This window comes from Sinohyriopsis cumingii, chromosome 7 (assembly GCF_028554795.1).
Source record: "Sinohyriopsis cumingii isolate HCF-2022 chromosome 7, ASM2855479v2, whole genome shotgun sequence".
Lineage (NCBI taxonomy): Eukaryota > Metazoa > Mollusca > Bivalvia > Unionida > Unionidae > Sinohyriopsis > Sinohyriopsis cumingii.
In genome coordinates this window covers 81,494,685-81,512,524 of record NC_142967.1, presented here as the reverse complement: position 1 = coordinate 81,512,524, position 17,840 = coordinate 81,494,685, and the positions used below count along the sequence as shown (strand labels likewise).

At 37.7% G+C, this 17,840-nt stretch overlaps 1 protein-coding gene across 4 annotated transcripts in view; it reads right to left on the bottom strand.

Annotated features, from left to right (window-relative positions):
* LOC149795623 (transcription termination factor 2-like) overlaps window positions 1-17,840 on the bottom strand; it is a 99,391-nt gene that overhangs the window by 60,058 nt on the left and 21,493 nt on the right. For all 4 annotated transcript variants that reach the window (XM_089965456.1, XM_089965454.1, XM_089965458.1 and 1 more), the window contains exons 8-9: window positions 11,528-11,667; window positions 5,728-5,856 (exon numbers count right to left, since the gene is read on the bottom strand). In XM_089965456.1, coding sequence (XP_089821582.1) covers window positions 5,728-5,856; window positions 11,528-11,667 — 269 coding nt within the window. The remainder of the gene's footprint in view (window positions 1-5,727; window positions 5,857-11,527; window positions 11,668-17,840) is intronic.

Below are 17,840 nucleotides of genomic sequence, written 5' to 3'. Positions count from 1 at the left end.
TCTATGCCAGCATGATGAGAATGTGACTGGGAGTTCAGTATGGTAAGTAGTGGAATGTGTCTATGCCAGCATGATGAGAATGTGACTGGGAGTTCAGTATGGTAAGTAGTGGAATGTGTCTATGCCAGTATAATAAGAATGTGACTGGGAGTTCAGTATGGTAAGGAGTGGAATGTGTCTATGCCAGCATGATGAGAATGTGACTGGGAGTTCAGTATGGTAAATAGTGGAATGTGTCTATGCCAGCATGATGAGAATGTGAGTGGGAGTTCTGTTTGGTAAGGAGTGGAATGTGTCTATGCCACCATGATGAGAATGTGACTGGGAGTTCAGTATGGTAAATAGTGGAATGTGTCTATGCCAGCATGATGAGAATGTGAGTGGGAGTTCTGTTTGGTAAGCAGTGGAATGTGTCTATGCCAGCATGATGAGAATGTGACTGGCACCTGGCTTTTCAAAAAAAGGTTTTAGAATTCTGTAGGTCAAAAATACATTTGGACTGCCAATCATTAATTTCCTTATGCACTGCTTACTGCAGAAGCAGTTAGAAAGATGGACAGTCTTCCTCACTGTTGATGTTGATTGATGCCTTGGCTCTATGGTAAGGCATAGTGGTAGTGGGTGGAGGGCATTCCAAAGTCAACAAACACCTAGTATATCTCCTCAACAGCATCCGCAAAATTAAGCTCTGTTTTTCCATGCTCATGTCGGTGTAAGGATGTTCTCACAGTTATCTTCAAACTTACTATGAACACTCACTGTGGTCCTTGTCTGCTTCCATTCAGGGTAAACCATGCCTGAGGTAACGATGATGCAATGCCATCATCCCAAAATAAACCACTGATAATACACTGTTGGTAAGCAGTGAAAATAGGGAAAGCTGGCTCTGCTTATCACATCTTGGCAGATGGCTGGTTACTCAGACGTGCAGAATTTGGTATGGTCACCTTCGGTACCAGTCAAACTAGAAGCATGGATTGACAGACTAATATTCCACTATCAGCATCATTCCCAATCTGTATGAGTAACCATCAACTTGGCTATACAGACAGATCTTTCACTAAGATTCCCATCCTGATATATGTCCAGATACTTGAGTCTGGCTTGGGATAAATGGCACGGCTGGATGGCCAGTACGGCTCTGCACCGCAAGATGGTACTATATGCTGAAATATACCACACATTTGGTCTTACATGCCCAAAGGCCAAGTTTGAATTTGCAGAGGGACTTACACCCACTAGGCTGCCTAAATATGGGGGAACAATCCCCCATTGTATCCAAATTATCTGCTGTTGTTAAAGCACAAGTCGATGCATACCCGGCTGAAGGGATGGCCTTTTCATCTGCGACTGCAACATTCCTACATAAATCTCATGAAAATCTGCCAAGGTCATGAAAGTGGAAGTCAATGTCCTCCTGATTTTATTGATTTGGGGGGGGGGATAGGTAGCGTCCCCCATAAACTCCAAACTGATTCTGTATTCAGATGAATATTTAGTATATCTGTACTGGTCTTACATATTTTCCCTGCTTTTCTTTATCTTTTGCTGAACTGTGCAGAACAGCTGAACAGGTGTCCTCAGATCACCAACTGCACTTGCTGCAATGGGAAGAACATGGATGAATGTACTCTTATGTTCCGACATGACTTTGGTATTCCACAAAAAAAAGCTGAAAATGTGAAAGCGGGGTTTGGGGATCCGCCCCCAACGTTGTCTAGAGGGGCAGCGCCCCTGTTCCGAGGGTCCAGTAATATAAACATGATCCTGGTGCAACTTATGATCATAATATATAACAAAATAATCATTTGAAAACTAACAAACTTACCAAAAAATTTCAACTTGAATAATTTCACAATATTTATTATTACATGAATTTGTTCTCCAATACTACTGATGCTTGAGTTATTTTATGTGCATGTTGTTGTTGCTATTATGTTTAACACCATTTCTCAGCACACAATAGGCTATACATGGTGGCCACCATTAATGGTGGAGGAAGAACACAGGAAAACCCTGGAAAGAACCACCGACCCACGAGAAGCTACTGACAAGCTACTGACAAGCTTTCTCACATACACATATTGGCTGAATCCGAGACTCGAACCCACGCAGACAGAGGTAAAATGGCAGTGATCCAAAACGGAGAGCACTTTAGATCACATGGGGGCCCTTCATGTGAATGTCACTGTTCATATTGTAATTAAGTCACAATAATTTCTCAATTTTTGTAGCAAATATATTATACTTCTCTCATTTCATAACAAATCTGTAAAATAAACACCCAGGTACATCAACTATATACAGCTAATCCCATAAATTCACTTATCTTTTCTCCAATGGACACAACCTACTGATATGCCAGTTGAGCCCTTTTTGTGGCTTTGGCAAAGATTTCTTTAGCTTTCCTTTTTGACTGACAATTTTTGGCTCAATGTGCAATCGTTTCTTTTCCTTCTCAATGAGAGCCTTTTTCCTTTCAAGCTGGTGCTTGTAATGGTGACATGCATTGCGCATATTCTGACAGAGCTACATGCAAGAAATCTTTTTTCTTATAGTAATTAATTGCACTTTTTTCAAATGCCTTCTGAGCTTAAATTTTTTCTGTATGCAGCTTCTTTTGTGGGTGCTGTTCCAAACAGATCCAACTGTGATTACCATAAAGCAGAGGTCACAAAATGCCAGTCCCCTAGTGTTCGGTTTTCTTATAAAGTCACCAACTAAATTTTCATTGACTTTTTGCTCCAGCCATTCCCATACATTTTTAAAGCCTTTATCTAAACTTCTCATGTCATGGTCTCTCTCAACAACTCGGGATGCCATTTTCTGCAAACACACTTCTTCTTTCCATTGCCATCAGTTTCTATTATACATAGATTCATTGGATGAATTTAAACTTTTGACCAATCAGAATACTCTTTACGAGAGTCGTGGGCTAACTAATATATGGAATACGTTACAAGGATTGTTGTGGAATGGGACCGAACAGACCATTTTTAAAAAACTGGATTGGAGATGATATAATAAAAAAAACGAACTATATCAGGAAAAATCAGATTCAAGTAAGGTGAAAGGCGGAATTCCGCTTTAAATGGGAGAAAAATCATGTCTGTATGTTACTCTTATACAGCAGTCTTCATTTTTAAGAATATTTTAAAATTTATATGATGTGTTTGATTAAAGAGCTGATAATAAAAATTACAAATGCAACTTTTTTGCTTAGGTTTATTATTTTTTTAACCCCCCAAAAAACGCAATCAACATACATGTGAGCGTAAGATTTTAATTAGGTGAAGAAAAGCATAATGATTATGCCAAATGGGTAAAGGCTGGCATGTATGCAGTGTTATTTTCAAATCTGAGTTACACTGACAATGTCATTGGAGTAAGGTGAGAAAAAGTGAGGTAAGAAACATCTATTCCCATGATATTCCTTTATCTAAACAATGCCTTTCTCAAGAAGCAAAGTTCAGTAGATTTGCTCCAACAATCGCTTAAGACAGAGAGAAATGACTGTTTAGGAAACACCTGACTGCTGACCACAGAAAACAGGTGACCACTGCACACATAACATATGGGAAATTTGCAGGGGGGGGGGGAATAAAACTGTCATTGTGACCAGGCGACCACTATGCAAAGGTGACAATCAGGATATGTTTGACTGTAGATCTAATGCAAAATTTAGCAATATGCAATTTTACCATCTCATCCACTGATTTTCACCCAGTAATATGAAATCTTCCATTCATTGTTGAACTCTGCTTTTGTTTCTTATTGTCTTTCTTTTGAAAAACCCTGCAATATGAATTGGAATCACCAATCTTTGCACTTCATTGCCAGGCCAATATGCGGCTAGCCACAGGAAGAAAAGTCTTTTGTGGTTGTCATGACCCAAGACAGATTCCATTTTGGAAATGGTGAAAACCCCATGCCAGTATTATCCATTCAAAAGAATTGTGACAAGATTTTCAGTATGTTCATTGTTTGCAGTCAAATTTAGTCATTTTTCTAATTGCTAGGTGAAATCAACAGATGGTTCTACCTGAATAGTCAACTCATCTTGACTTTACCAGGTGTTAAAATGTTATAATGTTCATTTAAAAATATAACTTTGACAGGAATTTGGAATGTCAGGATCATGACTTTCTTTCCATGGATTATCAACATGACTGATTGATTTCATGGATTATCAACATGACTGATTGATTTCATAGATTATCAACATGACTGATTGATCCAACTGTCAGCTTTATATCTCTGAGAGACTTTAAATATATTTGTTTGTGGGTTTTTTTTGCATTAACAGCATTATTTATAATACACCATCGGATGATCTGATCAAATTACCTTTGTTGTTGATGTAGATCAACATTACATCAGGGTAGATTACACAAATTTTACACATAATTCTCTGCCAATTAGTGTTGGTGAGCAATGCTAATAAAATTATTTTAGTTCATAGAGTTATAAACAAATTCAAAACAGGGATCACATTTCTGGAAATCGTAACAAAGGAAGAAAAATGGAATGATTTACCTGTAAAATGTTATTCATCAAACAATCAAACCGACAAAGAAAGTTCTTTCTAGATGATTACAGTAAGAATGATTCATTTCAAATTCATTGTTTTGGCAGCAAAAGCAGACACTGAAGATTTTAATTAATAAAATTAATTCATTAAATAATCACAACATAAGAATATTTAACTCTGAATTATATTTAAAATACAAATGTACTTGAAATGCACCATGTATCATACTTAATGCTTAATAGGACATAGTGAGGTCAGGGGGTGGGGTGGGGGACAGAAAAGATGATCTTCTTTCTTAATGGGTCGGAACAGAATTTAATAATCAATTCTGACTTCTCTTTTAACGAAGGATGCCTTCTGACATATTCTCCACATAGACTGATAGCACAAAAAGAAAGCTTTACTTTCCTTGTGATCAAAAAACATTTACTATTGCTTAATCATGAGAAAGAATCCAAGTTATCTGTGAGGCCTCTTGACCGACTCATGCATGCAGACTGGACATGAGCAGAAGTAGTTACTGACGAATGATGAGATATGGAGAGTCCATTCTTACTTGATTTCCATCTCTGTATGCTGACAACGTTTGAGCGCTTGGACTGCTAAACCAAGCAAAAACACAAGATTAATGTCTTTTTTCACTGGGGAAGGCTTGATTTGTTGTTGTTGTAGGGTTTAACGCCTTTTTCAGCACACAATAGGCTATACATGGCGGCCAGTATTAATGGTGGAGGAAGAACCCGGGAAACCCCGGAAAGAACCACCGACCCACGAGACGCTACTGGCAAGCTTTCTCACATACACACATTGGCTGAATCCAAGACTCGAACCCACGCAGACAGAGGTGAGATGGCAGTGATCCATAATGGAGAGCGCTTTAGACCACTCAGCCACTCAAGGCCCACGAAGGCTTGATTTGAGTGGTAATACAAGGACTCTTAGTTTCTATGATAGGGTACTGTACCTAAAGAAAAATCAACAATGAATGTTATGTTGAACTAACGGAGATCATTTTCCCCAACCCCCAAATTTTAGTAATGACAAATATGACATTTTTTGTATAGTAAAAACAAGAAAATGATTATATTTATGAGAACAAATGAATTCACAGTATACTGCAAGTGAAAAAATCTTGGTAATGCATAAAGCAGGCTCCACTAAATAGTTTCAAGCTGACAAGAATCATGTCTACCAACATTTGTCCAACTGCTTCTTTCTGTTGAGCCACATATTCTTCTCCTCTTCAGTTCCTGCCTTTGCCAATTCCTTCTGCTTCAGTATTAGTGAAATCATGGTAAGAGTCTTTCCCAGGCCCATGTCATCAGCTGAAGGTAAGGGTTACATCTTTAGGGGTATATATATATTAGACAAGAATTCCATGGAATGCAGTCTTTCTTTAGGGGTATATATGTACTAGACAAGTATTCCATGGAATGTAGTCTCTCTTTAAGAGTATACATATATCAGATAAGTATTACATGGAATGCAGTGTCTTTTTAAGTGTATATACATATTAGACAAGAATTCCATGGAATGCAGTCTCTCTTTAAGAGTATACACATATTAGATAAGTATTACATGGAATGCAGTCTCTCTTTAAGAGTATACATATATCAGATAAGTATTACATGGAATGCAGTGTCTTTTTAAGTGTATATACATATTAGACAAGTATTCCATGGAACGCAGTCTCTTTAGGGGATATACATATCAGACAACTATTCCACGGAATGTAGTGTCTCTTTAGGAGATATACACATCAGTCAAATATTCCATGGAATGCAGTGTCTCTTTAACACATTAACCCCTAGCAACGACTTAACGGGGCAGGAGGTAGTAGCCTACTGCCGAGCTCTGTAACGTCAAGGTCATGCAAGATACACTAAAGTGGGTGGTATTATAGAAAGGTAGGTAGATGTAGCTCTACAATGATACCAAATAATCTGGAATATCTAGTTGCACTACAAAATACTGATAAAAAAGCCTCATTTTTTGGACCCAACTTTTTTCTACCCAAAATCTGCCCGTGGTCGGCATCCGATTTTGTGTCCGGATTTTAGACTTTTTGGTCTCAGATCTAAGGCAAACTGGTATGAACTGCAAACAGACAGATGAGCCTTTGCAAAAAGTAGGATAAGATGGGCATCTGGAATAAAGAGTGGTCTCGATACAAAACCAATGGCTCCGTATAACAAAACAAAAACAAAAAAAACCAAAAAAAACCTTTCACCATTCTGCTCATGTGCGAGTCAAATAGCCAAAGAAAAAAGAGGTCTCTAACACAACTAGGCAGTGTATGTTATTGAAAGATCACCGGGGATTTGGTGTTTTTTGATCTATTCAGAAATATCTTTCACAATGTGTTTCCTACTTGATTTTCAGGCAAAAATGTCACAAACCTCCAGGGGTTAATGTGTTACGGGTATATACATATAAGACAAGTATTCCATGGAATGCAGTGTCTCTTTAAGGGTATATAAATATCAGTCAAATATTCCATGGAATGCAGTGTCTCTTTAGGGGACATACATATCAGACAAGTATTCTATGGAATGTAGTCTCTTTAGGAGATATACATATTAGACAACTATTCCATGGAATGAGATATACATATTTGACAAATGTTTCATGGAATGTAGTTTCTCTTTAAGGAATACACATATTAGACAAGTATTCCATGGAATGCAGTGTCTCTTTACCGGTATACACATATTGGACAAATATTCCATGGAATGCAGTCTCTTTACATGTATACATATAATGGACAAATATTGCATGGAATGCAGTGTCTCTTTAAGGGTATATACATATCAGTCAAATATTCCATGGAATGCAGTGTCTCTTTAAGGGTATATACATATCTGCTAAATGTTCCATGGAATCCAGTCTCTGTTTAAGGGTATATACATATTAGACATGTATTCCATGAAGTGCAGTCTCTCTTTACAGGTATACACATACTGGACAAATATTCCATGGAATGTAGTGTCTCTTTAGGGGATATACATATCAGTCAAATATTCCATGGAATGCAGTGTCTCTTTACAGGTATACACACATCAGACAAATATTCCATGGAATGCAGTGTCTCTTTAAGGGAATACATATATTAAAGTATTCCATAGAATGTAGTGTCTCTTTAGGGGATATACATATTAGACAAGTATTCCATGGAATGTAGTGTCTCTTCACGGGATATACATATCAGTCAAATATTCTATGGAATGTAGTCTCTCTTTAAGGGAATACATATTAGACAAGTATTCTATGGAATGTAGTGTCTCTTTAAGGGAATACATATTAGACAAGTATTCTATGGAATGTAGTGTCTCTTAAAGGGAATACATATTAGACAATTATTTCATGGAATTAGTGTCTCTTTAAGGGAATACACATATTAGACAAGTATTCTATGGAATGTAGTATCTCTTAAAGGGAATACATATTAGACAATTATTTCATGGAATTAGTGTCTCTTTAAGGGAATACACATATTAGACAAGTATTCCATGGAATGCAGTCTCTCTTTAAGGGTATATACATATTAGACAAGTTTTCCATGGAATCAAGTGTCTTTATAAGGGAATACACATATTAGACAATTATTACATGAAATGCATTGTTCAGGCTGTGACATCATTATAATGACTGTTCATGCCAGGCCACACCCTTGAGCCATTAATGTTACTTTATTGAAGAAGATGCAGCATCTTTATAGCCAGAGTCATACCAAGGCAAAATATACGTAACTTCTAGCATTATCATTTACAATGAGCACTCCAAAACTTACAGCTTTGATTGCTGAAATTTCACTGATCTATAATTAATTACCATCTGCAGATGCATGAGAGAAAACCAAGTTTATTGCAAGATTATTTCATCGTTTCAGTTAGGTTTCCATCTAAAATGTTTGTAAAACGCACCTCAATAATTACTAGTCTCACACCAATGCTGATAAAAATATATGATGTAAATTACTCATACAAAACTAAACTCAAAGTTCATGACTCATCCATGTGTTGGTATAACACGTATATATTGGCACCTTTATTGTTTTGCCTGATTAGCCATTACAGATGACCTTTCTAGCACTAATGAGAACCGACAGTTAGGATGGATTGTAGAAAAGTGTTTTGTGTTGTGTTTTCAACATAGCTTTAACAATCTGAGTCATATTGCTACAATGTATGTAGTGTGGCAGTTTACAGCAATGGGGCATCATGCTGCGGACATGTAACGTCATGTCCCACCCAGTCACATTATCCTGACACCAGACCAATCAGTCCTAACACTAACTTTTTAATGCTGACTGCTAAGCGAGGCAGCTGCAAGTTCCATTTTTGTTGGTCTTTGGTATGACTTGGCCGGGGTTCGAACCTGCGAGGCAGATGCTCTAACCACATAGGCCACTGGTGTGGTGCAGTTTCACCACATGAGAAAGGTATGTAAGATATTCCTATCACAAAGAAGTTCACTAACTGACACTGCTTCTGATGTCATTATGCTTCCGACTTCATGAATATATGTAATGTTTCTTGCATTTTTTGTACTGAATACAGATTTTGCTTGTTTGTAAAAAGTAATCCTTGCTTACAAGTTTTTTGCTATAATGTTAACAGTTTGTATTCTTACCAATTATGTAAAAAGCTTTAAAAAATATTATTTCTAATGATATATAAAAAGATGATATTGCCATCATTGTTGTCATCACTATTTCCCAGTGACACAAAGAGAAAAATAATCCATCATGTGTTGAAGTCAAGTCGGGAAACTTCACCCCTGGAATTTGTGGGCAAGAATGTGGCTCCCAAATTCTGAAATGAGGGTGGGATTTCCCTATCTCACATCAATACATGGTGGTTTCTGATTCTTGTCATTAGTAGGGAATACAATAAAGCAGCGATGAATTATTGAAAATAAAGTATAGTCTGGCCTCATTATCTGACTTCAGTTGATCTATCAATTTTACAAAGTGATGAATGGGAACTATTTATACACACTCAGCATTATAAACCAATTTATCCAGTAGTAGGATTTGACATTAGTTTTAATGGCAACAGTTTGAAATGGACAGCTGGATTAGACCATATACTTCATGTTGTCCTAATGATAACATACATAAATTTGTAGTAATAAACTGATTTCCTGGTATCAACATACTGTCAGAGGTCTCGTTAGAATTTTAAAACTAGGAGACCAGGGCTCCTATTTTGAGAAAAACAGAGGTCCCACCAGCAAAAGTTGCAGTCCCCTACCAGAAGCATATTGGGCATACCTGAAGTGGCGAAATTTCCAGATGAGTAGAACTGAGTTTAGTTTTATAACTTTCTTTACACCACTGACATGTAGCTCTTGTTTGTCCATTAGACTGAGAGTGAATTATGTCAGGCCAAGGAAAGGTCTTATTCCAAGCACTAAGGTAGGCATCACACATAGTGTTCCATGAGAACTACAAGTTCTAGCTACTTTAGCACTCTGCTGAATCTCATTACAATTGTCAATTTGCCCTTTAACCCCAAAATACTTGTCGTCCAAATTTGCAAAAAACATTTTGTCTAACTGTCAACATGTCGATTTCGAGGTCACATGCACTACTTATCGGGGTACACTTGGAAATGAACACAATAATGAAAGCTAAAGTTGTTCATTTGATGTGCTCTTATACACTCCGTCGTTCTGCAACTGAATTCAGTCATTGTCACTATCAGCACATTTTACCACCACTCAGCCACTAGTCAAGCCTTTGAACTTGCCACCAAGCTATTGGGTCATGTTCTTCTGATCTACATATGGGGACATTTCAGCAACTGAATTCTGTCACTGTAAATATCAGCACAGCTAAAATGATCAAATCAACACATTTTCCCACTCAGCAGGTGGTTGAAGCAGGACTGGCAAGCCCTTGAATTTGATGTCCAGCAATTGCGTGCATATGGAGGACTCCTTCATAAGTGATTTTCTGCATCCCAGATAAAAAAGTTGTCTAAATATGCATGATTAAGCATTTCTGAGACCACCGACTGTATAATAACTGCTAATATCAGTTTATCTAAATCTGAACAAAATGTCTTTATCACATTTCATACTTGAAGAAGTTCAAAGTTTCTTTTTCAAATTTAATAGCATCAAGGCAATATTGGCAGTGAGTATAAAAGCAATATTCAGCTCCATAAAGAGATGACACGTCTCTCCCAATCCCTTCAATTGAGTCAATAATGCCAAACTCTAAAGAGATGACACGTTTCTCCCAATCCCTTCAACTGAGTCAATAATGCCAAACTCTAAAGAGACGACACGTCTCTCCCAATCCCTTCAATTGAGTCAATAATGCCAAACTCTAAGTTGACAAGTCATTTGTACATTCCATTCCATCAAACAATGCTTCACCTACCTATCACCAGCTACCAATTACGCATTGTTTATTCAACATGACAATGGACCCCTATCCACTTTCAGGCCAAGCTCTGTTTGATTAAGTATGTAATAAAGTCTGGGGTACTAAGCTTGTCCCACTATAAAAAAGCCTGGTTATTTTAGTAAGCTCGTCCCACTATAAAAAAGCCTGGTTAATTTAGTAAGCTTGTCCCACTATAAAAAAGCCTGGCTAATTTAGTAAGCTTGTTCCACTATAAAAAAGCCTGGCTAATTTAGTAAGCTTGTCCCACTATAAAAAGAGCCTGGTTAATTTAGTAAGCTTGTCCCACTATAAAAAGAGCCTGATTAATTTAGTACATAATAAAGTCTTGGATACTAAGCTTGTCCTCCTATAAAATAGGTCTGACACCTTGGCTAATTTTCCTATGCACAGATTTAAACTGTTCAAACATTACTAATTTTCACACAATTTTCACAAAAATTTCCCTTTGCTATCTAATAAAGTGTTAACATTTTCACAATAATTTTTTATTTTAAAGAAAATACTATGCTAATTAGTAGGTGTGGCCACCTACAATTTGGGAATTTGTCCATTGACACTTCAAAATCTCCAACACTTACCCAGTATTCCTCCTGAAGGTGTCTGCCTCTCCCGCCACACAAGCCAGGCTAGAGCTTGTCTCTGATGGACCATGAGAGACAACTTCAGTCCTTTCGGATCCTCTAGTTCCTCAGTACCTGGAGGCATAGTCTCCAACTGCCTGAAAATGATGGAGTTTTACTGATTGAAGTTATCAAAACATGTATATAAAAAACCCACATAAACTGGTTATATATGATTTAATTCTGTTGCTAAATAATAATTTCAAATCCAGTCAAAACAGCTTTAGTAAACATAAAAACTATCTTCATATTATAGGTTAGTATGTGTGTGCGTGATTTGGGTTTTTAATGTAGCTTTAAAAAATTTTCAGTCATATGGCTACAATGTCTGCAGTGTGACAGTTTATAGTGATATCTAGCACTGGGGCATCATGCTGCAGACATGTAGCATGATGTCCCACCCAGTCACATTATTCTGACACCAGGCTGACCAGTCCTAACACTAACCTCTTAATGCTGAGTGCCAAGCGAGGCAGCTGTTCGTACCATTTCTGTAATTCTTTGGTATGACTCGGCTGGGGATCGAACCCATGACCTCCCGCATCCAAGGCGGATGCTCTGACAAAAGTCGCAGCTGTACACAAATCTGTATTTTCTTTGCCAAAATTTAATACATGATGGTGTATTCAAAAACTGCATTCCAACACCATATATCTTTATTTCTGAAATAATCTTTACATCACCTAACTTGTTATCTTGTGACTTAATGCCTCAGAACCAACAACAATTACCCTTTTGAGGAAATGACTATGTTTTGAAAATGCATGTACAAGCGTACCATGAACGGTACATTCTATGCTTACCCTGTCTTCAACAGTGCTTAATGTAGACACTGGTAGGGCATCATTGAATGGTACATTCTATGCTTACCCTGTTTTCAATAGTGCTTAATGTAGGCACTGGTAGGGCATCATTGAATGGTACATTCTATGCCTACCCTGTCTCCAATAGTGCTATATGTAGAACATATAGGGCATGTCTGCCTGGAGAATGGTACATTCTACGCTTACCCTGTCTTCAACAGTGCTTTATGTAGGCACTAGTATGATATTACTATCTGGAGAATGGTACATTACATGCCTACTCTGTCCTCAATAGTGCTATGCATATGACCTATAGGACATGTCTGGAGAATGGTACATTCTATGCCTACCCTGTCTCCAATAGTGCTATATGTAGAACATATAGGGCATGTCTGATTGGAGAATGGTACATTCTATGCTTACCCTGTCTTCAACAGTGCTTTATGCAGGCACTAGTATGATATTACTATCTGGAGAATGGTACATTACATGCCTACTCTGTCCTCAATAGTGCTATGCATATGACCTATAGGACATGTCTGGAGAATGGTACATTCTATGCCTACCCTGTCTTCAATAGTGTTATGTGTAGGACCTATAGGGCATGTCTGACTGGAGAATGGTACATTCTATGCTTACCCTGACTTCAATAGTGCTTTATGTAGGAACTGGAAAGGCATCATTGACTGGTACATTCTATGCCTACCCTGTCTTCAATAGTGCTTTATGCAGGACATGTAGGGCATGTCTGACTGGAGAATGGTACATTCTATGCTTACCCTGACTTCAATAGTGCTTTATGTAGGACATATAGGGCATGCATGACTGGAGAATGGTACATTCTATGCTTACCCTGACTTCAATAGTGCTTTATGTAGGCACTAGTATGACATTACTAACTGGAGAATGGTACATTCTATGCTTACCCTGACTTCAATAGTGCTTATGTTGGCACTAGTAGGGCATGACTGACTGACATACATTTTATGCCTACCCTGTCTTCAATAGTGTCTTATGTTGGCACTAGTAGGGCATGACTGACTGACATACATTTTATGCCTACCCTGTCTTCAATAGTGTCTTATGTTGGCACTAGTAGGGCATGACTGACTGACATACATTTTATGCCTACCCTGTCTTCAATAGTGTCTTATGTTGGCACAAGTAGGGCATGACTGACTGACATACATTTTATGCCTACCCTGTCTTCAATAGTGCTTATGTTGGCACTAGTAGGGCATGGCTGACTGACATACATTTTATGCCTACCCTGTCTTCAATAGTGTCTTATGTTGGCACTAGTAGGGCATGACTGACTGACATACATTTTATGCCTACCCTGTCTTCAATAGTGCTTATGTTGGCACTAGTAGGGCATGACTGACTGACATACATTTTATGCCTACCCTGTCTTCAATAGTGTCTTATGTTGGCACTAGTATGACATTACTGTCTGGAGAATGGTAGTCTATGCCTACTCTGTCTTCAATAGTGTCTTATGTTGGCACTAGTAGGGCATGACTGACTGACATACATTTTATGCTTACCCTGTCTTCAATAGTGTCTTATGTTGGCACTAGTAGGGCATGACTGACTGACATACATTTTATGCCTACCCTGTCTTCAATAGTGTCTTATGTTGGCACTAGTAGGGCATGACTGACTGACATACATTTTATGCCTACCCTGTCTTCAATAGTGCTTATGTTGGCACTGGTAGGGCATGACTGACTGACATACATTTTATGCCTACCCTGTCTTCAATAGTGCTTTATGTAGGCACTAGTATGAATTACTGTCTGGAGAATGGTACAGTCTATGCCTACTCTGTCTTCAATAGTGTCTTATGTTGGCACTAGTAGGGCATGACTGACTGACATACATTTTATGCCTACCCTGTCTTCAATAGTGCTTATGTTGGCACTAGTAGGGCATGACTGACTGACATACATTTTATGCCTACCCTGTCTTCAACAGTGCTTATGTTGGCACTAGTAGGGCATGACTGACTGACATACATTTTATGCCTACCCTGTCTTCAATAGTGTCTTATGTTGGCACTAGTAGGGCATGACTGACTGACATACATTTTATGCCTACCCTGTCTTCAATAGTGCTTATGTTGGCACTAGTAGGGCATGACTGACTGACATACATTTTATGCCTACCCTGTCTTCAATAGTGCTTATGTTGGCACTAGTAGGGCATGACTGACTGACATACATTTTATGCCTACCCTGTCTTCAATAGTGTCTTATGTTGGCACTAGTAGGGCATGACTGACTGACATACATTTTATGCCTACCCTGTCTTCAATAGTGCTTATGTTGGCACTAGTAGGGCATGACTGACTGACATACATTTTATGCCTACCCTGTCTTCAATAGTGCTTTATGTAGGCACTAGTATGACATTACTGTCTGGAGAATGGTACAGTCTATGCCTACTCTGTCTTCAATAGTGTCTTATGTTGGCACTAGTAGGGCATGACTGACTGACATACATTTTATGCCTACCCTGTCTTCAATAGTGTCTTATGTAGGCACTGGTAGGGCATGACTTACTGGAGAATATTGAGTCTGAATGATGTGCAGTCTTGAACTAACCTTGCTATGCAAAAACCGTTATTTTCTTAATAGATTTACTATGACCAGTGGATAGTTTTTTTTTCTTACCTTAAATGCAAGGCATTCACAAAGTTTTGACAAGGAACATACTCAAGAACAAACGTTATTGTGCAAGAAATTCTTTTCAGTCAAAGTGATCATGACCTTTGAATTTGTGTGTAAGCCATTCAAAACATTTGGTGAAGGTACATTGTCAAGAACTGAAATTTTAGTTTAGAAATTACTTTTAATTTTTTATCACACTGACTGAGATGTTTTGACCCAAAGTTAATGAGCTTCAACCAAACTCCAAATTTAGTTCAGAACTGTGAATTAAAGTTACTGAGCAGAAACCAGCCACAGTAACCTTGACCTTTACCACCCCTACACCAATTGATAGGTTTCTTCCACAAAGTTTTGTCAGGTCTGTGATACATATAGGGAACATTAATATTCTAAGGAAATATATGTTGTGATGAAATTTGTTACTTAGGGAGTGTGATGCTTTGATGATAATGGGGCAGTTGTGTTTCCACTATAACATCGGTTTGAACAAATAGCAGCATCAGTTTTAATGGAGCCATATAACTGAGGGCAGTGACCCTAGAAAAACCTGCAGTCATGTGTCAAGCATCATGCTTCAACTAAGCTGAATTATGAACTAGGAAAGTTGATTTTAGTGAGAATGAATGACTGGATTTCTAGCTTTGAGTGCAAAAGGATAAACTGAATTTATACTCTCTTGAAACAGGTAGTTAGGTTCTATAGAGAATTTGGGAGATTTCTTGTGTAATACAAAACAAGGGTATAAGAATGTATATAGTGTAAATTGTAAATAAACCTGTAAATAGGAGATTTGTTTTATGGATTTATTTCTGAAACTGTCATGTTACAATATTATACCAGCACCCATGTATTGCAGTATGCATAATCAAATATGGGAAAATAAATATCAATAACTGAAGGCTGTAAGTAGATAAAGTTTTGGGTTGAATTTTTTCATAATGCATCATTTGCTATTTCAAATTGTGTATAATGTGATGATTAGTTATTACTAAAAAATAGATATACATATTGAAAACAAGAAACTATGAAGGGACTGATCCTCTACTGTATAGTTTTTTTCCCATGAATTAAATATAAGACCATTTCTTTACAACTGCTGAGTGCTGAAATCATTGCTGATATTCTTCAGTGATACCATGATTAGTTGCTATGGTAGACATATTGGATGTCAGATAGGCCCCATTTTCAACGAGGATAAAGTGGACATTATTATAAGTCTTTTGGTCAAAACTTGATGTCATAATGACAATCCAATTCATGGGGGTTGTGACTGGAAAATTTTAATGAAAGACATGGCATCCACACTGGATGTACAACTGACACCAGGATCAACTAGGTATCATAAGAAGACTTCTGGTGAAAACCCTATGTTGATACAGACATCTATTTGAGAGGAGTAAGGAAAAGAATATTTACACGATAGCCACAATAAAAGAGATGCTGCCAGGAACTCCCACCTTGTCACAAAAATATGGGGGGGGGGGAGGGGTAGAACAAAATGGATGGGTAGCTGGAAACAGCCATAGTTCAATATTTATCTAACACTTCAGTATCCCTCTTTCTGCAGCAATCTGTTAGATCCCTACTTAAATAAAAAATCTTTAAAAGATGTTGCTCTAGCTGAATAAGTATTAATCCATTGATTTTTTTTTTTTCTAACCATAATCATTTGCCTTATCTGTTTATGAACAGTCTGCTGTCTGATGGGGTATATACAGAGCTAGCGTTGCCAGCAAATTTGGAAACTGTTCTTTATGGCTGTTATGAACACTTTTCCAATGCTCAAATGCATTATCTTTTCGGTACTTCTGCTAAAAAGGAAGATTTCACTAACAAAAGCTTTGCAAATGTTTCACTTTCTTGAATCAGTTCTTTACTGACTACTATGCCAGATTTTTTTCTCAGTTCCATAATGCTGTATTAGGATTTTAAGTCCATTACTTCTTAATTTCATGTTTAGATTCTTCTTTATTACATTTATCCTAGGGGGCCCCAAGTGGCCGAGTGGTCTAAAGCACTCACTGTTCCGGATCACTGCCATCTCACCTCCATCTGAGTGGGTTCGAGTCTCAGGCTTGGCTAACGTGGGTATGCAAGAAAGCTTGCCAGTAGCTTCTCGTGGGTCAGTGGTTCTTCCCAGGGTTTGCCAGGGTTCTTCCTCCACCAGTTATACTGGCCGCCATATATGGCCTATCCTGTGCTAATAAATGGCGTTAAACCATACAACAACCTTAATCCCAACCTTTATAGGCCTATATGGTTTTGTAGCAAACAATCCCACAGGGCTAAATTGCTTGAGAAAGAAACAAAAATTGCACTCAGCTTTTAATTGTCTGTATTCTAATTTGGCTTTTAATTGTCTCTTTTTAACTTGGCTTTTAGCTGTCTGTGTTTTAATTGGGCTTTTAATTGTCCCTATTCTAATTTGGCTTTTAACTGTCTGTATTCTAATTTGACTTTTTATTCTGCCTATTCTAGATTTAATTTCCAAATATTGCTGAGATGAATGGCTTGCTGTGTTTCTGTTCATCCTGCATGTACATCGGACTCATATTTAACACCATTTTCAGGTTCAAAATCACTCAATGGTATCTCCATCAATGCTTTCCCAGGTCCAATAATCTTGCTCCAGGGCTAGATATGCCAATCAAATTTAGTTAAACAACCATTCATGTCAAGCCAAAGAACCCAGATGTGTAAGCAGTTATGAAAAGACATGTTGCAGCTAGAGCTTTGATATTTCCACCAGCATAACTTATATTGCAACAAGCACTTCAAGGGTGAACGGCTGAATAA